The sequence below is a fragment of the Hesperophylax consimilis genome, chromosome 2 (genome assembly GCF_061612785.1).
Source record: "Hesperophylax consimilis isolate HC1 chromosome 2, BYU_Hcon_1.0, whole genome shotgun sequence".
Taxonomy (NCBI): domain Eukaryota; kingdom Metazoa; phylum Arthropoda; class Insecta; order Trichoptera; family Limnephilidae; genus Hesperophylax; species Hesperophylax consimilis.
Window position 1 is genome coordinate 14,452,045 of NC_142837.1, and position 23,953 is coordinate 14,475,997.

At 33.4% G+C, this 23,953-nt stretch overlaps 1 protein-coding gene and 1 long non-coding RNA gene across 2 annotated transcripts in view; both read left to right on the forward strand.

Moving 5' to 3' along the window:
- The window catches only part of LOC149425718 (uncharacterized), a 301,264-nt gene that overhangs the window by 196,796 nt on the left and 80,515 nt on the right, over positions 1–23,953 (forward strand). The window lies entirely within an intron of this gene.
- LOC149425719 (lysosomal alpha-glucosidase-like) overlaps positions 1,709–23,953 on the forward strand; it is a 100,102-nt gene continuing 77,857 nt past the window's right edge. The window contains exons 1-4 of the mRNA XM_089644577.1: positions 1,709–1,880; positions 16,127–16,210; positions 18,674–19,625; positions 20,435–20,663. Of these exons, the coding sequence (XP_089500703.1) occupies positions 16,129–16,210; positions 18,674–19,625; positions 20,435–20,663 (1,263 nt within the window). The 5' untranslated portion in view covers positions 1,709–1,880; positions 16,127–16,128. The remainder of the gene's footprint in view (positions 1,881–16,126; positions 16,211–18,673; positions 19,626–20,434; positions 20,664–23,953) is intronic.

Sequence of the window (23,953 nt, forward strand, 5' to 3'; positions counted from 1 at the left end):
TTTTCCTTTGGGGAAGACTTAACCCGGACAACTAAATCGGAAGTTTAAAAATTATAATAATATTATTATAATAATAATATTATACAATTGGCAAAAAAAAAATTGTCTCCTGCAGTCTAAAAATGATTATTCAAATTTATTTTTAGTAGATACCTATTTAAAAACTAGTATACATGATACAATCTGATAAAGTATAGTAGAAAAAATAGAGGGCGATGCATTAATAGAAATAGTTGTAAATGGAAACGCTGGTTCAAAGTAACAGTGGCTAACTTAAAGCCTTATGGTCCAAGAGAATATTTTCACATAACTTATAAACAACCATATATATCACCATGTGGTGATCAGTAATAATTAGTGGCACTTTTACAAAAATGTGCATATTTTTAACTTGCTTTCAAAATTTTTTAAAGAATGGAACTAGTTATTTTATGTTTGCGAAAAATTTGCAAGGAAATCGATTTTTATAACATAATTATGTTTATCCTTAAATGCACACATTTTTCTTTTCATATGATAGGAACGGAATAGAAAACTTTTAATTTTTTTTTTGTGGTTAGTTTATGGTGTGAACATGCATGAACTTGCATTTGCACTCGTCTACATATATACACTTGTATTTGCACGCGTTAACATGTATACACTTGTATTTTTTTTTTTTTTTTTTAATTTTTATTCCAGATCTCGGGGAGGGTGGTGCAATCCCACGAGCAATCTCAATCTCATCACCAATCCACAATCAATCTCACGAGTATTTGCACGCGTCAACATGAATACATTTGTATATGCACGCGTCAACATGTATACACTTGTATTTTCACGGGTCAATTATGTATTCACTTGTATTTGCATGGGTCAATTAAGGATACATTTGTATTTACATTTTAAATTTTCCAGTTCGGTCACAATTATATTTCCCACTCAACAGATATATCTTCCTACAGTAACCTTTGTGAATTAGACCAAAAACTAATTTATATGTGAAATAACTTTGATTTAAAAACTCTCGCCTCCGGGATACCAAACGCATTTAAGTGTACAACAATTTTCTTTTTTACAGAAGCGCACTATGAATTTTTTGATAAATAAAAGAATGATGTCATTTTTTAGTAAAATATTAAACTGTCCATCTGATAATAATCAGTGTAATTTGGTTTTACCACAGCGATGTCAAATTTTACTATTTTATTCCAGTTATTATTATTATTACACTAAAAAATGTTTTTACTTCTAAGCTCTTGGCACTTGCTGTATCGTTGTAAAAGGGATTTCAAGGATTTTAGGAAATCAGTAGATATATGTAATGTCCTTCCCTAAGCACGAGATATTTTCAATTATGGAGGTATTAACTAACAGCTAGGAACATATATTATATACTTACCCTTATGCAGATCAATTGAAACAACATACTGTTGTACACCGTCATTGGATTCTTCTTATAATTATACTTCCATCAATATGTATTATTTCATATCACTCTGTTAATAATAAAATTGTAAAAACGTACACCATATTTTCTAGTATTGGTTAAATTCATGATAGGTACAGACATACATAAAATAATTAAATATAATTCAATCGTCAATAAATTAAAGTCACTATCAGAGCACCTTTCTGATAAACGTTATCGACAAATCGTTATCTGTAATTTATCGCAGATTTAAAATTATCAAAAGTTATCACGATTATTTCTAGTTACAGTGCGACATTAATACCACAAACAACATTGATTGTCTTTTGTGTCAATTATTATTTTTTTGTGTGCTTCAAAATATAATCAAAGTGAAAGTTTTTTGTCATGATATATTTACAGTGTTTTATGAAGGTTCAATTACCTAGTACAAGTACTGGATAGCAATATTGTCAATAACATTATTTAAGTAAGTTAATAATCACAATTCATTAAAAATGTGTTGTTTTGTTCCCCAACATTTCCCAAACATTCAATTAAAATATGTTGATTGAGTATAAGGTTTCAAGCCATGGGCGAAATTGTACTATTAACTTCATAAGTTTGTTTTAATTGTCGTCAAATTAAGTTAATTCTTTACAATTATTATTACAATGATAGCTGATACAAAAATAAATTTGTATTGTCTTTTATTATCGGAGAACATATTACCGTTTCTGTTAATTTAAATTAGACAAGCATAATATTCTTTAGAAATTAGATAATTTAAATAATTTATCATAACATTTAAAAATCGCAATATAAATAACCCATGACGTGGCAATACTACTACTTGAATACCGAGTGAAAACAGTATGGAAGAAAATTATTGGTTTTCTTCTTCATTAAATATTGCAAATTAATTTTGTGGCATCAATTTAAGCACATGAAAAAAAAACTTTGTTTGCTCTACTATTTTATACAAATTATGAGCAGTTTTGTCAACAAGACATCAACACATATTAAGAATCAAAGGTTTGTCATGAGGATACTAAGTATACTGAAAATGAATATACACAAGAATAGGCAAATAAGTAGGTACCTATAGAAAAAAATACAATAAATGTTGAATAATAATAAACATAAGAAATGATAACCAGGATGTCTAAACAACAAAAAATAAATAAAATATTTTAAATTTGGGCAATAAAGTGGAATTTTAATATGTTGGTAAATTATTTTTTTTATGTGACCCCTCACAAGAGAGTCTGTACACTGTAAAGGCAGGGGAGCTATGTCACCACCCTGTTGGGCAGCGTTTTGAGGAGGGTTAAGGTAGGGGCTGTTGGAAAAGATTTATTAATGCGGGTCTCTAAAAGGCCCGGATTATATAAATGAAGAAAAACACATTCCGGTAGCTCGTTCCACATACGAGCCGTCTTACACAAAAGCCAACATCCACTGTGAACGGGTGTTCCACTCGTGAACGTCGAGTTTCACTAATGTGGTCCGGTGCACCGGGAATCAATGCTGCTAGCTCCTTAGAGCAGGCTACATTAAGATACCTATACAACAGTTTCAGCATGCCCACATTGCGTCAGTGCATTTGAGATGGAAATCGGTCATTTAACAATGGATTGTCTATCGAACGGACCGCCCTCCTTGGCCCCAGCCCAGAGGTGGCTCCCAAATAAATATAATGTGGGTACCTTCTTATTTGTTTGTACGTACGTATCTATTCTTTAAATCCATTTATACTAAGTATATGTGCTGTGTAACCTGATGAAGAAACCATTGATTTTGATATACGACAATAATTTTTATTATTAAACAGGGTTTTTTGTTTTCATTTAATTTAATACAAATGAATTTTTGGGGTTTGGGTTCCTGTATTTTTGTTCTGAATTCTGAAACTCCCAGACTGACCAAAAACATAGTTTGAGCGTAAAAATCATCAACATTTTTGTGTGGACTTTTCGAAGTTTTTTTTTTTAATTGAGCTAAAATTAATGAAACAAATCAACAAATTTCAATGGAAAGATAACATTTATCAACACTAGACAATCATTCCAACAATCTGAATTCCTCTTTTGTTAAGGAATTTCTTATCGTTTTATCGCGAAGATAAGAAAGGTTCGTCATTTCCTGAATACATTACAACAAATAATAAAATGATAGATCAGATAAAGATTTCACAACATATTTTTTAAAGACACTGATTTTTATAAATAAACTAAGTCCCGGCTTTGCAGAGCTTTTCAAAATACGACGAAGAGATTAATTTTCAACACTAAGTAATTTTTTTTATTTTATACATTCAATAATATTATTATTCAATTTATTAAAAAACATTTCTGCTGTGTAATTATTAATATTGGTGCCAGCAGTTTCATCCTCTGAAGGCATAATATTATTAAATATTTATAAGAAAATATAAAATTTAAATGGAGTTGGAGTTTTTGATGAAATTTTGCGCTCTCACTTAGTTAATTGTTATCTTGTTTAATTTGTAGAAGTATCAATGTTCTGCTTTGAGGGATAGGAGCGCGAGTGGGTGGTTGTTTTGTGTTTAATTTGTAGAAGTATCAATGTTCTGCTTTGAGGGATAGGAGCGCGAGTGGGTGGTTGTTTTATGTTTAATTTGTAGAAGTATCAATGTTCTGCTTTGAGGGATAGGAGCGCGAGTGGGTGGTTGTTTTATGTTTAATTTGTAGAAGTATCAATGTTCTGCTTTGAGGGATAGGAGCGCGAGTGGGTGGTTGTTTTATGTTTAATTTGTAGAAGTATCAATGTTCTGCTTTGAGGGATAGGAGCGCGAGTGGGTGGTTGTTTTATGTTTAATTTGTAGAAGTATCAATGTTCTGCTTTGAGGGATAGGAGCGCGAGTGGGTGGTTGTTTTATGTTTAATTTGTAGAAGTATCAATGTTCTGCTTTGAGGGATAGGAGCGCGAGTGGGTGGTTGTTTTATGAAATTTCATTTATACAGTGACCTCCTTCTTGTTTTGAAGAATTTCATCAATCTCAAAATGAAACTACAAATTTGTATATGAAAAAAAAAATTATAAAATTATAAATGTGAATGAAAAAAATTATCTTTCAGTTTTCAGCTTTTTTAATAGTTAAAATTATAGACCATTATAGTTTTACATCCTCAAATACAACATATAGTTGAATTAATGTTTATATTTAGGTAATATAATAATTATGCAAAGTACGTATATTACTGTGGTTGATTAACACGTTTCTACATAACATAAAAAAATCAATCATCATTTGAAAGTGCGTAGTAAGGTATTAATTTTATTTTTTGTTGCTGAAAAGTAATGCATTTATAATGCAAACAAAAAACAGCGTTATTTAAAAAAAAGTCTTCGACGTTATAGTTATAAATTATGGTTGTGCATAACAGGCTATGCACAACCTAAAATATAGTATATTATGCCATTTCTATATAACACTCTTACATTCATATATATTTTTTCTTATATTAGAAACTGCCGTATTATTGTAACATTATTCTTCCAATAATTTCATTGTTTCTAACTTACATATAATTATACAACTTACTAATGATATATTATATATATTCTGTAATTTTTTGATGAAATAAATAAATTAAAAAAAAAAAAAAAAATCAAAACCATTCTAATTGCAAAATTGTCACCGAAATCTGTCTGCAAAAAATGAAAGCTTTAGTTTAGATGAAATTTTTTTTCAATTTTCCCAAATATGTCCGAGTAAATCGGATATGATGGAGATATTTCATAGATGGCGGTAGTCAATGAACTTATGATATTGTCATTGGGCTTTTGAGTACTGTGTTTAAGTATTATTGGACAGGTTCTAATATTGATAATCAATCAATTTCATATGAGTTGGAGACATATGATAAATGAAAAAAATCCCTTGTGAGAGGGTGTCAAGGTCCAAATATTTGCCTAATCGAGGCTGAAAGTTCCAATACAAAACCGTGTTTACAAAATCAGGCGATGTCAGGCGAGTGTAAGTAAAATAGAACGCTAGTCTATTGGGCTAAATAGAACACTCGTTTCCATTCCAATGTGACGTATGAAAGGCACTTCTGGTGTACTTAATATTTATTCTATTTTGTGAGCGGTCTATATTAATTGACTGAGCGTTGAGAGGTCATGTTTTAACTCGGCCGTTTTGCATTCCATCTGTAAATGAATCTGTATGTTTCGTTTTCGGTTCAAGGTGGTGGCTGTTTTAATCGTTTAGCAAAGATTTTTTTTTCAAATATGAAATCAGCTTCTGTATTACCTACTTGCCTTAAGATAGATTGAAAAAAGAATTATCATTGAGATAGTGACGTTAAATTTTTATTCATCAAGACACAGAAAATTAAAAAGCACCTTTTTGATACTGACAATTCGAGGTGTAATTCAATTATAATGATATATTGAAACAATTTCCACTTATTTTATTTTTTGACCGGTTTCAGTTTATTTTAACCATCTTGTTTGAGCTAGAGATCTACAGATCATATTTATTAATATTGCAAACAAAATTTAGTAAAAAAATATAGTTATCAAAAAAATGACAGAAAATTTGAAAATGTTCTAATTACAGCAAGATAGAGACGGACATTTAAATGTAATACGTGTACACAAAGAATAAAGAATAACAGGAAATGCGATGTGGGTGTGTTTCGTGATCCAAAAGTCTTAAAGATTCTGAAATTTGAAAGACAGAAATTTGCTCTCTCAAGTACAAACTCAAAATGAATTGGAATAGAAAAGAAATAATTTGTAATCTTCTCCATGATATATTGGTGTATAACCGTTTTATGGAGAACACGAAAAAATAAACAAATAGAATAGGTATACGATGCCAGGCTGGGTACGATATTTAGACAGCGCAGTATTTTAATCGCCTCTCTCGGGCTAGCCTGTGGTGACATTAGTTTTCTTTCATATCTACATGGAAGGCATTTCTGTTTGGAGGTGTGTTCGTTTTATTAATTCACTGAATGAAAAGATATTATTTATACACGGAGAGAAATCTATTTTTGTCCTGGCTATAAATTAGCAGGACTTATTACTGGTAATAAAACAATAATTTAAGAATGTTTCATCGATTTGCTTTGATAATATATTATATTTATGCAAAATTATTCCGAATTTCACGTTTTCCGACATCATAATAGTAAATAAATTCGTCATTTACTAAAAGTTTATCAGCAAACTATTCGTTAGGCCTGCAATCCCGTTTTTAACCGGAATTACCAAAAATATAAGAGATTCTTAATAAGTTTGCTAAAGTCCGACTACAATATTCAAAATATTCATGAACATGAAATTATTTTTTCCAATAATGCTATTATTAAATCTTGTTTCGTGGAAATCAAACTGTACTTTAACATTGAAATTAATTATATAAATAATAATTAAACTATCACAAAAAATTATTGTACACGGAAATAACTAACTGATGTGAAATATTGTGAATTAATTAAAAATATGGTCAAATTATTCGTTTCCTCTTAAAAACGTGACTGGAGGCCTATAACGAATGATTCGACAAAATTTATAACTATCAGTAAAACACGACTTGGTTATGAGGAAGTCGGAACAAAGTAATCATATTTTTGCATCTCGTCCATTATATTTATTTGGATAAGGCCACATGCATGAACACGTTTTCAGATATTTTCTGAGTGACTAATATGTCATGCAGTCACATTTTTGACAGTATCTTGATAAAAAAAGACGTACTCATTTTTTTCGGTGGAATAATAATAATAAATTTTTTGATAACAATTTTTTTTTACTAAATTGATTTAGGAAACGAAATAAAAAGAATTTGGCATTCTCAGACTGTAAAAATATTACTATTCGTTATTTCGGCTACTGGCATTATACCTAGCTGTCTCATTAAAAATTTAGGCGTATTAGATCTATCAAAAAATTTATATATAAAGATGCAAAAGTCGGTCATTTTGAATACATGTAGGATAACGAAAGATTTTTTAAATATTTATGTTGAGGGATCAGTAGGATTTATAGGCCCTGTTAGAAGTTCTACCGAGCCGAACCCTCTTATATGAAAATATCTGGAGTCGGTGAATTTTTTTCCCATTTGATCTCTGGTGAGTTGACGTGTTGTTGTTCTTGTATTGTTTTGTATTTATTTTACTTATATAATGCACTTGCATAGTGTTGATTGACTAGCTGATCATTTGTGGAAAAGTGAGTGGAAGGGTTTAGTTTTTCCTATGGGGAAGATTTAACCCGGACAACAAAATCGGAAAAAAAAAGTTACTAATTCATAACTTTGTATGGTAAATTATGAAAGATGTTGTACTTGATTTGTGCCCCCTTTTAAATGTTCGATTACAGTATTTTTCCATCATTTTTGGATATTTTCAGTTAACAAAGACAAAAAAATATGCTCAGTGGAATAAATAAGCTGTGTGTACCAGACAAAAATAAATCCAAAGATTTGAGACTCGGCATTCCGAATTTCTACCGAACTATCAGAATTTTCTCTTGAAAACTGCGAGTTTTTAAGTTCTAAAACAAAAAACAGGTTTGTTCTGTTATTTAGCACACTACAGGTGTGCAAAAATTACCAGTGTTTCTTTAAATGCTTCTCGAGACATTTTCAAGAGATTTTTGCTATTTTTTAAATAAGCCGTGTTTAATTAAATATTTCCAAAGCATCACATTATTTTAGTCGCTTAGACGTAAGCGACCAATCAATAGTTCATTCCAATCGTTTTGAATATTAGCGCGCTTTCTTTAATATTCGGATTAACATAAGTCCATTTCAAACAATCGTCATTCGCCTTCCACGCGATAAGTTTAATGGACCTGCGCTTGTGTTTTTTCATCTAAAATTACGCGATTTATTGTAAATAATATTTTACTGCAAATATTTGAATGATTTATTTTTGTGTATATAGCATTTTATCGGTTAAATAAACAACAAAAATATATTAAATCTCCAAAGTCACAAATGCTGCAATCTGGATGGTAGCTTCTTGCTACTGAGGGCGTGAGAGCCCGTTTTACATAGTCCCCGTATATTTAATATAATTTCTTACTCCAAATAAATACTTAATATTTTTTTCAAATTTAAAAACTAAAGTTTTACTTGCAATCTTTCGGTGTCCGATTACCACTACCGTGATATAAAACCGCCTGCATTGGCATAGGGTTTCACTACATACAACTATGGGCCGTTCTACCGTTCTAAATCCTGCAGAGTACCACAAAAATGCTAGCTCCAATCTTTTGATTAGTATATTTTACGTCATGATTGATATTTTTTCAACGAAAACATTTTTTTGTGAAGTAAATGTGAAGTTTGGATAAATATTATCTGCCGCTGTACCAATACCAATTCTTAAATACCACCTCTAGTTTTCCAATCGTGGGAAATAACTTTTACAAAAATATCGACTTGAAGACTTTGAAGATGCTTTATTCGATCCGACTAAAAAATTATACACATCAGTTGATCAAAATAAAAAAGTTTAGCTATATTTCTAGGCTTAAAAGCTTTTGATACGGTAAATCACAATCTACAAAATTAAATTGGCATTCGAAAAATTGGCATACCGTATGTAAATAAAGATATCTTACATACACATTTTACAGACTAAAAGAAATGCTCAATGTTGAAAAACTGAAAATGAGTTATTTTTCTTTGGTGCAATCTTCACTCATATACGGAATAATAGGATGGGGCGGTGCGCTTCATCCACATATAAAACCTTTTCAAATAACTCAAAATTATATCATCAAAGTTATGCATAATTGGAAAAGAACATTTTCAACAGATGAGTTATGCAAAGAATCTAAACTATTCTTTCTCCGTAAACTATTTATTTTGCAAACTATGAAATACATATTTATAAACAAAAATAAATTCAAAATAAAAGAAAACAGAATCTACATTTTTTAAATTTTTTTTTTATATGTTCTTTATTCAGTAAAGTTTATACATTACAGTAAACGGGTAAATTTTTGGCCACCACACTAGGCACATGCCCGTGTTGTAGTGGTCAATTTTATGTTAAGTATAATAATACAAATTAAAAATAAGTTGAATGAAAACAAAATAATATAAAAATAAAATAAAATAATTTTTACATCTAAAACAAGTATGAAGTATAAAGGAATTAAAAATAATGCAAAATATCTACATAAGTTTAAGATATATGAATATAAAAAATAGGTGTGGAAAACAGAAAATTTAAAATAATATAAAAATTAGAAATAATAATGTAGTTTATACTCCCCAAACGACCACAAAACAAATGCAAACACACTGCAGTTTCATTGGACCTCGTACTTTCAATATTTTACCGAAAAATATTCAAGTGATTACTAAACTTCCTTAATATTTAAAAATATTAAAATTATGGCTTTTCGATACAGCAGCAGTTGAAACTTTTTAAATTTAATTTGTATCAATTTATTTTTCTCATAAAATATTCACTATATATTACACTAAACACTTATAACTTCACTTTACACTATTGCAAACACTTTTTATACAAACCGCTTAGAGAAAATGTAACCTTGTTTTTGTTTTATATGCCCGTAGATTGTTTATTTCTAGGTACAATAATATAATAAATTACACATTATACCCACGCTCAGGCTGCGCCTTAGTGGATTCCCATTATTCTTATTGATTTATATAATATTGTATATAATTAATGTGAAAATTGAAATAAAAACCAAATGTCTGTAATTGTGTATAACGAGCTTTCCCTTAGTCTTCTTTAGCTGATCATTCTAAATATATAAAGAGATTATTATTTAATAAATTACGCAGTTATTTTTTACATTCATAATATATTTTATTAAATGTAACTTTCACGCATACTTTAAAAAACAAATAGTAGAATTCAATTTTTACTTAAATATATATATTTTTTTTAATTAAACAAACCTTAGTATTAGAAATTATCGCTAAGAGACAACTCTGTATAAATCAACAAACAAACCTCAGTATAAGAAATTATCGCTAAAGATCAACTCTGTATAAACAATTTATTAAACTTATTCTAGTCATTTTTATTAATCTTCACCCGAGATTCTGAGATATTTATAATTTAAGGTACACGGCTTGGATTATAATAATGTTATATTGTAACAACGAGTATTTTACAGAGTATATATAGTATCTTACTTGAGCTGTGAACAGAGAGACTCTAATTACCTACTACACTGGGTTATATAGGTGCTTCTATCTCCCTCATCTTCTGTCTCTGTCTCATATACTACGGAAGTCAAAGCAGACTCTAAAACCTTTCTCACAATTTTATAGCTACACATACTTTATTTATTGAAAAATGTGTACATTTGAAGATATAATTAATGCATTGATAACTGAAAAAACCCAGTAAATTCGTTTTGAATTGGTCATTGAATGATGATGATGTTTTTTTTACGTAACACCAAACAGGATTCCCTGAAGAAATTCCATCTTTCTTCAGCGCCTGTGTCATTTTTAAGGATGCTATGTCGAGGGTATTTTTGAGGAAAGGAAGGAATGAAACTGGGTCTTGAAAAGACTCATGTTGTAAAACATGAATCTTTTAATTAAGAAAGTTTCTGCTTCATATAAAAAATCTATCTTCGGCCAACTCAATAATCTCTCTTTATTGGCATTTAAATTTCTTTTAATCTTTATATTTTCATTTAATATTTCTCCACTTTTGATGCTGTTTTTCTAGATTGGACAAAAATGTTACAGTAGAAGGAGTAGAAGAAAGACGCGACGTCGAAATTTTCTTTTTTACTAACCAATTGCAATACATTTCTAATCATTCTCCTTTTGGTTACGGATTTGGAAACCTTATTGTAAAGTCAGGGCAAAGATTGTCAAAAATATTGTTTGAATGTAATATGTGTCGCGATCAAATCATAATAAGCCAATAAAATAAACCCCATTTATGTAAGTTAGTTAAATAGCCCATCAAACTGAACTGTTTGTTTTGTCGTACCTAGGGTTCAAATCCGTTTGATAAATTATCTTCGTGTTATACATTATCTTCATAATAGGTAATTATACATAATGTACAGGTAAATAATTTGAAAAAATGTACGAAATTATATTTTATAATATATAAGATTACGTATTATATTGATCACCTTACAAGAAAAACCTTAATTCATTTAGATTCAAAAAAATGATTTTAACGTCATAAGCGTAATATCATTAAAAATGAAATTTTTTAATATAAATTTATTTGATAAAAAGTATAATATATACATATATGAGTTACATTTCAATTTAATATTATATCTCACAGGTCAAAATCCACATTGCTAGTATTCGTCCACTGAGATAAAAGTTAATTTATCAAGTGCCAAATAACTAATCATGGCCGCTGCTCATCAACTCTTAATACGTGTAGCCGTTAAATGCATGGCAATTTTTGTTTACATGTCACATAGAGTCTGGTACCGCAAAGCAGATAGATGTACCTAATAATTATTAAATAATTAAGAAAATGAATATTCTGATATCACACATTTTACGATGCCGAATCCTTGAGGCTTATCTCGCACGATGAGTCATCTTGCTAAGAATGTTAAGCACCGTACACGTGTCATATCGCCTGATTAAGGATGAATTACTCGCACGACAAACTGTGGGACCTTAGTAATTAATTTTCGGCGCTATGACTTTTGCTACGACCCTCGGTTGAGGAGGCAGTAAAATAATATTAACTCTTGCACTGCGAGCAATGGTCAAAATGTTTCTTCAAGTAGGTGAGTTTTTAGATGTATGGAGATCAGGAGACAGTATCTGCAATAGTGATAATTGCAGTTTGCCGATGTAGATTATCAATGTCTTGAGGTGTTATGGAAGTTTTCCGTAGAATAATGATAACTTGTGAAGTTTTAGATAAAATAACTTTATTTAAAGTAAAATATAATAATTAACTTGTAATTATAATTAAAACAATGTCAATAATAACGGAAAGACAGCGTGTAGACTGTACTTCGTTGTAATTAAGAGTGAACGTGGTGGAACAGTTTGTTCATGTTTAATTAGTAAATCTCGTATCCCGGATTCGTGGGAATTATCGTAGATTTAAGTACTAGGCACAAAAATGAGTCGTGTGGAATTCGATTATGAGTTTAGTTAATTTATTTTTATAAAATAATGCGTTTGTTTGGAAACGCATGAATGCACAAAAGGTTGACGCTTATGGCGTTAGATTTATAGCTAAAGCTGGGATTATAACACGCCTTATAATATTTCTGTTTAGATATAAGAATAATTGCTCCACATTAACACGTGTAGAAATTGTTGAAGTCAAACCCAACAAATACGCAAACAACTGGCCCAACCACTCAGTTGTCCGACGACATTCGCAAGTTGTGTTTCTTTGCAAATCTTGCCCAAGGTACCCCGGAGAGGAAACCGGCATTTTACAGTCCAGTACATTTATGGAAATCAGGAAACATGACAACGTCACTGTACTCTTGGAAAGGCGCCGAAGCACCTGCTTCCAGGAGAGGATTAGTGCCGGCACCCGACGATAGCGACAACTCACGCTCTACTTGGGAAACAGTAAGAGCATTGCGGGAGGAGAATTGGCGCTTAGAACGTCAATTAAAAGAGGATTGGCGCTTTCAACGCCAATTAGAAGAGGATTTTGGCTTACAACGTCAACATAAAGAGACTCGGTACTTCCAGAGCCGAGAAAAAGAGTGTACACCACCACTGCGCTCCTGGAAAGGCGCCGAAGCACCTGCCTCCAGGAGAAGATTAGTGTCGGCGCACGAAAACCACGGCAAATCTACTTGGGAAACAGTTAGACCACTACAGGAGGAAAATTGGCGCTTACAACGCCAATTAGAAGAGGATTAGTGCTTACAACGTCAACTAGAAGAAGTTAGACGCCTACAACGTCTACAAGAAGAGAAGACTGCACGGCATTTGGATGCACTGATTGCAGCTTTCTAGGGTGGCCGGAAGTCCACCCTCACAATATTGGCTGAATATAACCTGCAGACTTTGTTCTCACCTCAGCAGATTACGCCAGATGGATCCACGGCTGTGATAGACGTTCCAAAGTTACCGTCAACCTCTGAGCTGAAGCTTCATAAAAATGAAGAAAATGAAAATGCACACGGTGCAACTCGTCAGGGTGGCTGGAAGTCCACCTTCACACTACTGCCTGAGGATATACCGGAGACACCGATCTCACGTCAGGATCTGCCAAAGGATTCCCCGGCTGTGATAGAAAAACCACAGCTATCGTTAACCTCTGTGCGACAGCTTCGTAAAAGTGAAGAAAATGAAAATGCACAGAGTGCAACTGGTGGTTGGAAGACCACCCTCACTTTACTTTTTGAGGATATACTGGAGACACCGTTCTCGCCTCAGAATCCGTCAGAGGATTCCACGACTGTGATAGAAATGCCACAGCTACCGTTAACCTTTGTGTGGCAGCTTCATAAAAATGAAGAATATTTTGAAAACACACTGTCACTAAGTAATTTAAGCGAAAAGGAACTGACTCACAACGGAAGGGGTCGACAACCAGCCACATAATATGGCGCTGATGGAAAGTGAAATTAATTATGCTGCACTATCATCTGGAGGCGTATGGTGCCCCGGAAACACCATTCACGAGGAAGATTCAAGATTTGTAAAAATTGTGAAATCTGTGAAAAATGTGAAATTTATGAATCTGCCGAGTGACACTTATCAGCAAATTAATGTATGTGAAATTGGAACACTAGCGGCATAAGAAGTATATCCAAAAATAATATTAATCGAACTAGATAATGGTGACAGCTTTGTTACACGAAAAAATAATGTTTTTGTTGCGTCCATCACGGCGCTCCAATGAAGAGAATCAACTCGGTTCCTGGATACGGGACAAAGAATTGCCATTGTTGCAAACATGTAAGAAATATTTCTCCAGGTGCAAATGAAAACAGAATCCCAGAAAAAGTTTTTTCAGCCGGGGGAGAATCACCTGGAAGAACCGTGCACATATAATATGTCGAAATCGAAGTTTATTGGCACGCCAAATGGAAAAAGTGAATTATCCGACGCTACTGCAAATACTTATAGTCCTTGTGTTTTCCTGTACTTCCCTTACAAATCTACCGCTGGAGCAATCCAAATGGCAGGAGAGTGGAAATCATTTAAGAAAAAGGTTGTTGCTGTACAAGCTGCTATCTTCATCCTCTGAGCCGAGGAATAAAACTACACAAGGCGTAATTGAAAAAAAGATTGGAATAAATAACAAGGAGCCAGATGAGGTTCAGATTAACTAAATTAAAGAAGAGTCACATAAGAGATACAGTAATAACAATAACACTGATTCACGATCTTGAACTACAAATGAAAGATTGGTTTATTATAAACAAATACCACACATTTAAACACTTGACATGTGGGTCACATAAGTGAGAGAGCCTGAAGATCGCCCGTTAACAAGAGATATATTTATTCATTCTTCTGAAATATTTAGGACCATTACTTTAACGATCATTCGATACCGTGAAGAAAATATGGATTTTTAATCGACTTTTTCGCAACATAGCAACGACAGAAACTTCAAAAAATACCTACCCCTAGAAGACAGCAACACGCCTTCCATGAAAACTATCGTGTTTAACCCCCGAATAAGATACCTTGCTGTCCGAGGAGACTATTTGGTGAAAACTACTTTTTCACGTTGGGGGTGTACCGGACAGTAGATCGATGTACCTAATAATTATTAAATAATTAAGAAAATGAATATTCTGATATTACACATTTAACAATGCCGAATCTTTAAGTCTTATTTCGCACGATGAATCATCTTGCTAATAATTTAAAGCACCGTACACGTGTCATATCGCCAGTTCAAGGATGAATTACTCGCACGACAAACTGTGGGACCTTATTAATTAATTCTCAGCGCTATGATGCCTTATAATATTTCTGTTTAGATATAAGAATAATTGCTCCACATTAACACGTGTAGAAATTGCTAAAGTCGAACCCAATAAATACGCAAACAACTGGCCCAACCAGTCAGTTGTCCGATGACATTCGCGAAGTTGTGTTTCATTGCAAATCCTTACACTAGGTACCCCCGAGAGGAAACCGGCATTTTACAATCAATGTCACTGGCGTAGGTGTCCAGTACAGAGTTGAGCTCACTGGTTGTTTTCAATAATTGTAACCCTATACAAACTTGTGAAAACTAATAGAGGTAAGCGTTGCCCGTTTACAATTCGAAAGACGGTATGCTGGGCTTTAAGTGAAGCAGACGTGAACAAAAATAAAAAGACCTGGTGTTGAATTTGCCATAGCAAAACAATAAGTAAAAAACAAGACATAAAAACAATACTCGGCGAGGGGGCTTGGCGATTACGCAAAGTCAAAGTTGACCGTACCTACTTTTGACTTTGCCCTAGCAGGCCTAGAAAATCGATATATTTTAATTATTTGTAATGAACGTATTACTAAAATGTTTCTAGAGGGATCCTTCGGGAAGTTACGAATTCATCGCCATAGAAAATTCATTAAATACAAAAATTAAATTTGATTTATACCGCTAATTTTATAATTGAAAAACGTTTTATAAATCTTGTAAACCGTATTACATAAAATATTTTAATGGTAAGGTCCCTCTAGAAACATTCGAGATTTTAGATCGGATAACTGTTTTACCAATAACATGCCGATGTGTTATTGGTAAATATGAATGAAGGAAGATTTCTTTTTTTTTCTTACAGAAATGTTGAGGCACGCAAGTTCTGAGGAACAGGACAACGATGACCGACCTATGTCCCCTACTAGCTACGATGACAACTCTAAACGTAAGTTTTTTTTTAAGAAATATATTTATATGTACCTAGGGTAAGAGCATTTTGCGCGGGTGCAATAGGAAATAACATATTTTATTAATATTACGACGGATTTGGTTTTTAAATCCCTCTTTGTCTACTTTTCAGTTTTCTTTTAACCCGTTTAACCCTTAAGCAACACATTTCCTTCTAAACTGATTGATGGAATATGTAGTGTCTCGTTGTTGTGTTTGATTACGACAATGACTGATTTTTTTAACTAGAAGAACAAGTCGTCTGATTGTTGACAGCAGCTCCAAGTCATCCGCGTGTTTGTTAAAAAAAATTTGATTGTTCCTGAATGGAACCTTTTGTGCAAGTTTTGTTTTTTACGAGAAGCTATAAAAATATTTATTTTACTTTTAAATCTACTGAAATGTAAATTCTTTCAATTTATAAAGCTCTAACAATGTTTTCTTCCTGGAATGAATTCTTTCAAACCCAATAATGATTTATTACGTTTAGAAATATTTACGAAATGAAAATATGTTTTTAAAAAACATTTTTCGAACATGCATTTCCGCATTCTCTTTTAGACGAAAACAATATTTTGTTTTTTCAAAAATTCGAGAGCATGTTTTAATGCTTGACTAAATACGTAGTTAATCGTAAACATAGGATAAAGAATAATACAAGAAGTTCCTGGTGTGCGTGTTTCGTTATCCAAATATAAGCCCGATTTAGGCCTATATTTCTATTAAAAACTTTGTTTCACTATGATTAGGAAATTCAAATGAGATGGCGATATACAATTTAAGGCCAGTGTAAATGAGACGGAACTCAAGCGAAATGGTAAAAAGGTACTAAACCAAAAGGTACTAAACCAGTGGCACATTTTTGTCCATTCAAGAGATTCATATAAATTCATTATAAATCAAATCTTAGGTCCCAAGAAGGCACCAGGATTTGACAGACTTAACAGCATAATAGTGAAGAATGTCTGGATTCATGCCAAGGAGGAACTCTTCCAAGTCATGGATACATGCTTGCAAAGAGGGGTTTTTCCTACAGAATGGATGAAAGGAGTGCTCCGAATTATATTATTATAGTATTAATACATGGATTCTAGATAAGGGAAGGAAGAATATAGATAAAATGTTGCAACCTAACAAAGATTAACGTTATGTTTTTCCACAATATATTTTTCTTGTAAAATTTTATGTTTTCATTCTATTATTTCGCTTTATGATTTACTTCTTGTTATATTTTGACACGATTACAAAAACTTATTTGACTATGTTTTGTTATTTTTATATAATGCATCTGGATAATTTTTAAAAAGACTTTTTTTCTTGTACCATCTTCTGTAGCCACTTAATATAAAAAAGTGCGGTTTCCGATGTTGGCTTTGGGATTACGCACAGGTACAGAGAGTCTACCTATGGCAAAATAGACACTGATCAAAGGTTGCTTCCCTAGAATTATTAACATCGCTTTTTTTTTTTTTTTTTAAATAATAAAATAAAAAAATAAAAAAAATAAAAAATGCATAGCTCGGATGAATATGCACGGAGAAAAATAATCCTGCGAAAAAAATGATAACAGAGCATAGCATCGCAAGGATAGCCATTTTCCTGAAAAAATATTAGCCATTCAGAATATATCGAGAACACGTGTTCTTTTCGTAATACCACGACGGAATGCGACAATATCAGTATGTAAATATCAATAACAATATTTGTATGAATCGCCGTCCTCATAAAACATTCGCTTTTAACTGATACTTTTTTAAGAACTGTGGTCTCTTGCGGTCCTTTTTTTAACGGGAAAACGAATAAATTAACGAGGTTTTTAATAAATTAACAGGATTTTATATCAGTAAGTTTTTTCAGTGTGGGGCGGCGGGCGACCCCGCCATGTACCACTGTAAAAACCACCAAGCATAGTTTGTTTTGCATCTCTCCCTCTCCCTCTGTCACTATGTTGTTTTATTTATTTCAAATTGCGAACACCACATTATGTAATAACATGAGATATTTTCATATCCAATGAAGTATTTTTCAAATCAAATTCGTTTAAAATGTAGCCCATCACATTCCGAATTACTATGAGATTCACAAACACCGGATCAATTTTGGTATGGTAAGGACTGGTTTAAACCATACAAGCATCGTGGTAGCAGTCAAGTTTTTCATTGTTTATAAATAGACCGTTGTTTTTTAATTATAAACGTTTTTTATGGCTTAGGTTTACGTTTTTTTAAAGGGAAATTTAAATGTAAATTCGCACAAGGAATCCATTAAAAATATAACTATGTATATAGTTACCACACAGGTCATAACGTTCCCGGTTCCATATCTTTGGGGACTCATGGGACTTTTCAATGAGAGGATGAAATAATTCTGGGTCATAAAATTACCAAATATTATCGAATGGGAAGAAAAAGTTTATTTACTAACACGGTCAATCAACTTAATTTTTTTTCTGTATTTCCAGACGTGCCATGGTACCACCGGCTGATGCTCAACAAACCCCTCAAGGTAGTCATTGTGATGATGTTAGCCAGTCTGCTGGCGCCAGTACTTGTCTTCTTATTCCTCTACGAAGATGTCTACTTGAGGGCTGTATACAACGATGGCTACTCCACGGGCATCTGCTCTCACAGCCGGGAACACAGAGTGCCGTGCAGTGTTAGAGATAACGTTCCCATCAAAAACTGCTCCTTAGATTGCTGTTATGATGAAGAAAATAATTTTTGCTTCCACTATGTACCGTCAAGATTCTCCTACTTGTCAAAAACCAAGTGGGATGAAAGCAAAATCTTGACCCCGAGAATAAAAAACGTTCCATACGGATCCAGTCCAAATATAAAATCAGTCAAACTCCACTTCAACGAAGTATCAGTGAAACATTTAAAGTTTACTGTTTACGATACTACCAAAGTAGAAATAACTGACACAGGCGATATAATATCGGCAAATAAGAGTTATTACTACAAGATCTTTTATCCAGAGATATTCGTGGAAGTGTTTTCAAATGAGAGAAACTTGACAAAACCACTGCTATCGACTTCGCGGGGTCCTCTTGTTGCCGGTGATAATCTTTGGGAATGGAATTATTACATCGCCGATGAAAATTTGTATGGAGTTGGAAATTTAATGATGAAACCGAAGTTGGTTTACAGTGCTGAAGGTAACGGGCATTCTTATCCTTTCTTCATGAGTCAAAGAAATGGATCTTTTCATGGAGTATATCTGGAACAAAACGGGCCCATAGAAGTCAACATGACGGAATCTAAAGTGGTGGAAGTGAAGAGTTTTGCTGGTAATCAGATCGGAGTCAACTTCTTCTTTGGACCATCTCCTGCAGAAGTGACGGATCAGTTCGTTAATCATATCGGCGTTCCTGATATCCCACCGTACTGGGTCCTCGGTGTGCATTTTTGCAGGTAAAACATCGTTTTATGCAAATAAGCAAACAATTTTATTCATTTTCAATATTGAAATTATATTGCAGAATGTAAAGCAATGATTATATTGATTATGATTGTCGTTGACTTTATGATTTTCAACAATCAAAGAAAGAGAAATATTTTCCAATACATTGATTGGTTGAATGTCTCCAGACTGCATCATTGCCATCACGACCTCATTAAAAACTGAACAAAGAGACTCACGAAGACTTTTTTAATTTAACATTTTTTCATTAAAAGAATTTCATTGTGTAGGTTCATAAATATCTACAATGAACATGAAACTCTACGGAATTTCTAAATATAGGTATTTGTTTCCGCCTGCAGGGGAATTTGATTCGCTTACTCCTTTTATCGCAAAAGAAAGCTTATATGAAAGTCGGTCTAACACCAAGGCGATACTGAGAGTATCTTTCACTTTGGAATGTGCCGCAAGTAATATAGTCCCAAAAAATGCCAAAGTTGCCTGTAAAACTATAAGTATTCGTAATTTTTATGGCCTCTTTTTCATAATTTAATAAACAAATCAATATAATAACACGTTGTTCTAGATATTTGCTTTACCTTTCGATTATTTAAATTATTATTATATTTAACTCTGTATTTGGGTCTCAAATCCAGTTTTGAGTCTTGTGTAAACAAAACGCTGAGCCGTCCCTCTTAACGAAATGCCATAAATGTTATGTAATTCAAAGGGATTATTATTTATTTAAGTTTCTATGTACCTCCCTATTATGTAGACCAAGAGAAATTCCCTAAATCAATAACCTTTCATTTCGTGACAGGGGAAACATAAGTTCTTCTCAGAATATGACGCGGGTCATGGAGGAATTTGATCGATTCACGGCCAATGCTGAACTTAATGAAATTCCCTTCGAGACGGACTGCATCGCAGATGGCATCTTTGACTTCATGAACTTTAACATGGCAAAAGAAGATTTGGAAATCATTACGAATGCTGTGAATGACCTTAAGAAGAAATCTAAAAAATTCATGCCGACACTGAGGCCTCACGTAAGTTTTATAAAATTTTATGACATTACTATTTATTGAATTTAAAGCCCAGTTCACGTTAGTCCAATGCATTGCGCCAATGTTGGAGCCAACTCGCTAACGTGTAAACGCCGTCTCCAACGTTAAGGCCAACGTTCGGGCCAACGTTGGGGACAACATTGGCCGGTTAAAAACGGTCATGTGGTTTAGGTGGTAAATTGATTATAAATCGTTATAGAAAATGTGTTCGTCAACATAAAAATAAACTAAAAATACCTGCTTTATTGTACGGGACGTGTTTGCCTGACAAGAAAATACTGTTAATAATAAGCACCGGCATACATCAGTCCTTAACCTGGGTAATGATTTAAGTAAAACACCGTGGGGTGTTCTATACAAGCCATCATAAAAGAATGACGATTCAAATCAAAATTCGCATTTTAATTACATATATTGTAATGGTATACAGAACGTACAAAGGGGTGTAGCTTATAGGTACTTCCTATTTCTCACAGCCAACCCAACTCACAAAAAATAGTTATATGTATTTCAATACAACTGGGTTTTAATACACAGATAGATACTGAGAAAATCGGAATGCTTTCAGCGATGATTTCAGATTGGAGCACATTGTGCATCAGCGCGTCATACGATACAGCATACGGCGCAAGCAACTGCTGCAGCAGTGGCCAGTTTAGTAGATAGCCAGCAGGAATTGGCCAGCCTTTAGGTTTTAAGCATCAGTGGCTAGTTCAGTCGGTAGCAAGGAGGAATTCGCCAGCCTCTATGTTGTGAACATCAGTGAACAGCAATCAGCAGCAGCAGGAGTTGGTCAGCATTTAGGTGATCAACAGCGGCTGCCAGCATCAGGAATTGGCCAACCTTTTAGGTTATCAGCATCAGTGGCTCATTATGTTGGTAGCCAGGAGGAATTGGATAGCCTCTAGGTTGTCAGCATCAATGACCATCAATCGGCAGCAGCAGGAATTGGCCAGCCTTTAAGTGATCAACAGCGGTGGCTAGAAGAAGGAATAAGCTAGTCTTTAGGTTTTCAACATCAGTGGCTAGTTCATTCAGTAGCCAGCAGGAATTGGTCAGCCTCTAGGTTGTCAACATCAGTGACCAGCAGTTGGTAGCCAGGAGGAATTGGATAGCCTCTAGGTTGTCAGCATCAATGACCATCAATCGGCAGCAGCGGTGGCTAGAAGAAGGAATTAGCTAGTCTTTAGGTTGTCAACATCAGTGGCTAGTTCATTCAGTAGCCAGCAGGAATTGGTCAGCCTCTAGGTTGTCAGCATCAGTGACCAGCAGTTGGCAGCAGCAGGAATTGGATAGCCTCTAGGTTGTCAGCTTTAGTGGCTTATTCAGTCAGTAGCTAGGAGGAATTGGCTACCTTCTAGGTTGTTAGTGACCAGCAGTCGGCAGCAGCAGGAATTGGTCAGCCTTTAGGTTATAAACAGCCGTGGCCAGCAGTAGGAATTGGCCAGCCTTAAAGTTGTCAGCATCAGTGGCTAGTTCAGTCGGTAGCCAGGAGGAATTGGCCAGCTTTTGGGTTGTCAGCATCAGTGACCAGCAATCGGCGGCTGCGAAAATTGGCCAGCCTATAGATGATCAACAGCGGTGGTTCAGTTAGTAGCCAGCAGGAATTCAGCGGCGGCATGGTCATTTGATTGTAAGGGCCGGCACACGGATATGCCCCACTATTGTAATGATGAGAGATGCGTCTGGCTCAGTTAATGTAGTGCCAGTAAATAATTCGTTCCACATAGTTGTAATCTTTAAAATGATCGTGCCGTGATGGAGGATCAGAAGCGAATACAGATTTCAGTTGAGACTCGGTAATTGTAATTTTAAGTTATTAGGTGTTGTAAAAATTAATTGACAATATATTTTTGTCTTACTGAGATATTTATAGTGTCTTCCACAGGCGTTCGTTTGACATCAACGTCAACATGCAAAACAACATTTTTACAGTTTGAAATGCAGGTTTTCAAATAATACGCTTCAATAATATCAGCCTGTAACGCCTTAGTCAAAATTATGATTTCGTTTTTGAAAATAGGTTCATCGAACTCGCGATTGTGCAACTTTATCCGCAATTGATATTAAATGCAATAACATCATGTTTCATGTTTGGTACAGTCTTATTGGCCTGTTCCGCCTGGCAACAGATTGTTTTGATGCATTTAAATAGGTCGAGTGTAATTGGCATTTCTTAACTGGTAAATATTATGATTTGGAAAAAGGGGTTATCAAACTCGCAGGTGTTAGTGACCAGTAGATGGGAACAAATTTAATCTTGTTGTAATATGATGTTCGATATAATTATAGCTTGTAGAAAATAATCTTTGTTGCGCACTTCCGGTTTGTAGTGAAATCGATGGAATCATTGGTTGGAGTGACATGGCAAAAATCATAATTCAGTTTTGAAATAGCAAAAAGGCGCCTTATCCATATTATCGTGAAAATTCTATTTATGACTTAATGCGGCAACCTGTCGATTTATATGTGTCAAGAAACATATTAAAATTCGTAACTAACGGTTATCTTTTAGATTATAAATATTCACATACGTGTCGTAGACCCAGATAAAAATTGTTCATCATTATATTAGCTGGCCAAACTTTAAGAAATATTTCACAAGGAGCCCTGAATATTGATAAAAAAAAAAATTTGTGTGATTTTTTGCCCAATATAATATATCGATTATACAAATTGGTACAGTTAATTCTTTAACGTTCACTCATAAATAAAAATAATAATAAATGTTTGCTCTCGGTGGAAGCTTGGAAAATAGTGATGAAAACGCAATCGAGTGACGTTAGGCGGTTTGCCTCCCCAGTGCTCAGAAATTCTCGTTTCATCTAATTTTATGTAAAAAAATTTAAATTCGTAAGACGTTCCAATGCTTTCTCGAGATGAAATTGAATTTTTAAATTGAAATTTTAAGAACATAATATTATCAGTCATTTTTGACACCTTTTGACAGATTTCTTGAAAAAATGGCGAAATTTATGAATTTCGCGTTCATAAATCAACTTGTTACCGTTTATGTTTAGAATTCTTAAAGTATTTTTGTGAGAATATTAATGATATAAGGAATCTATTTTTTGCAATTGCAATTGGCAAATCAAAAAAAGGATGCTATGAGTGTAAAATAGTGAGGAGAGAAGAGTAGGCCAACATGACTCTTGAAGAGAGCATGATTTAGAAGGGAAGAAATACAGGTCCGGCAAATCGTTCTACAGCCGAGCTGTCGAACTGTTAATAATATGTCGTGAAATATACCCTTTTTGGTGTGAAAAATGTTA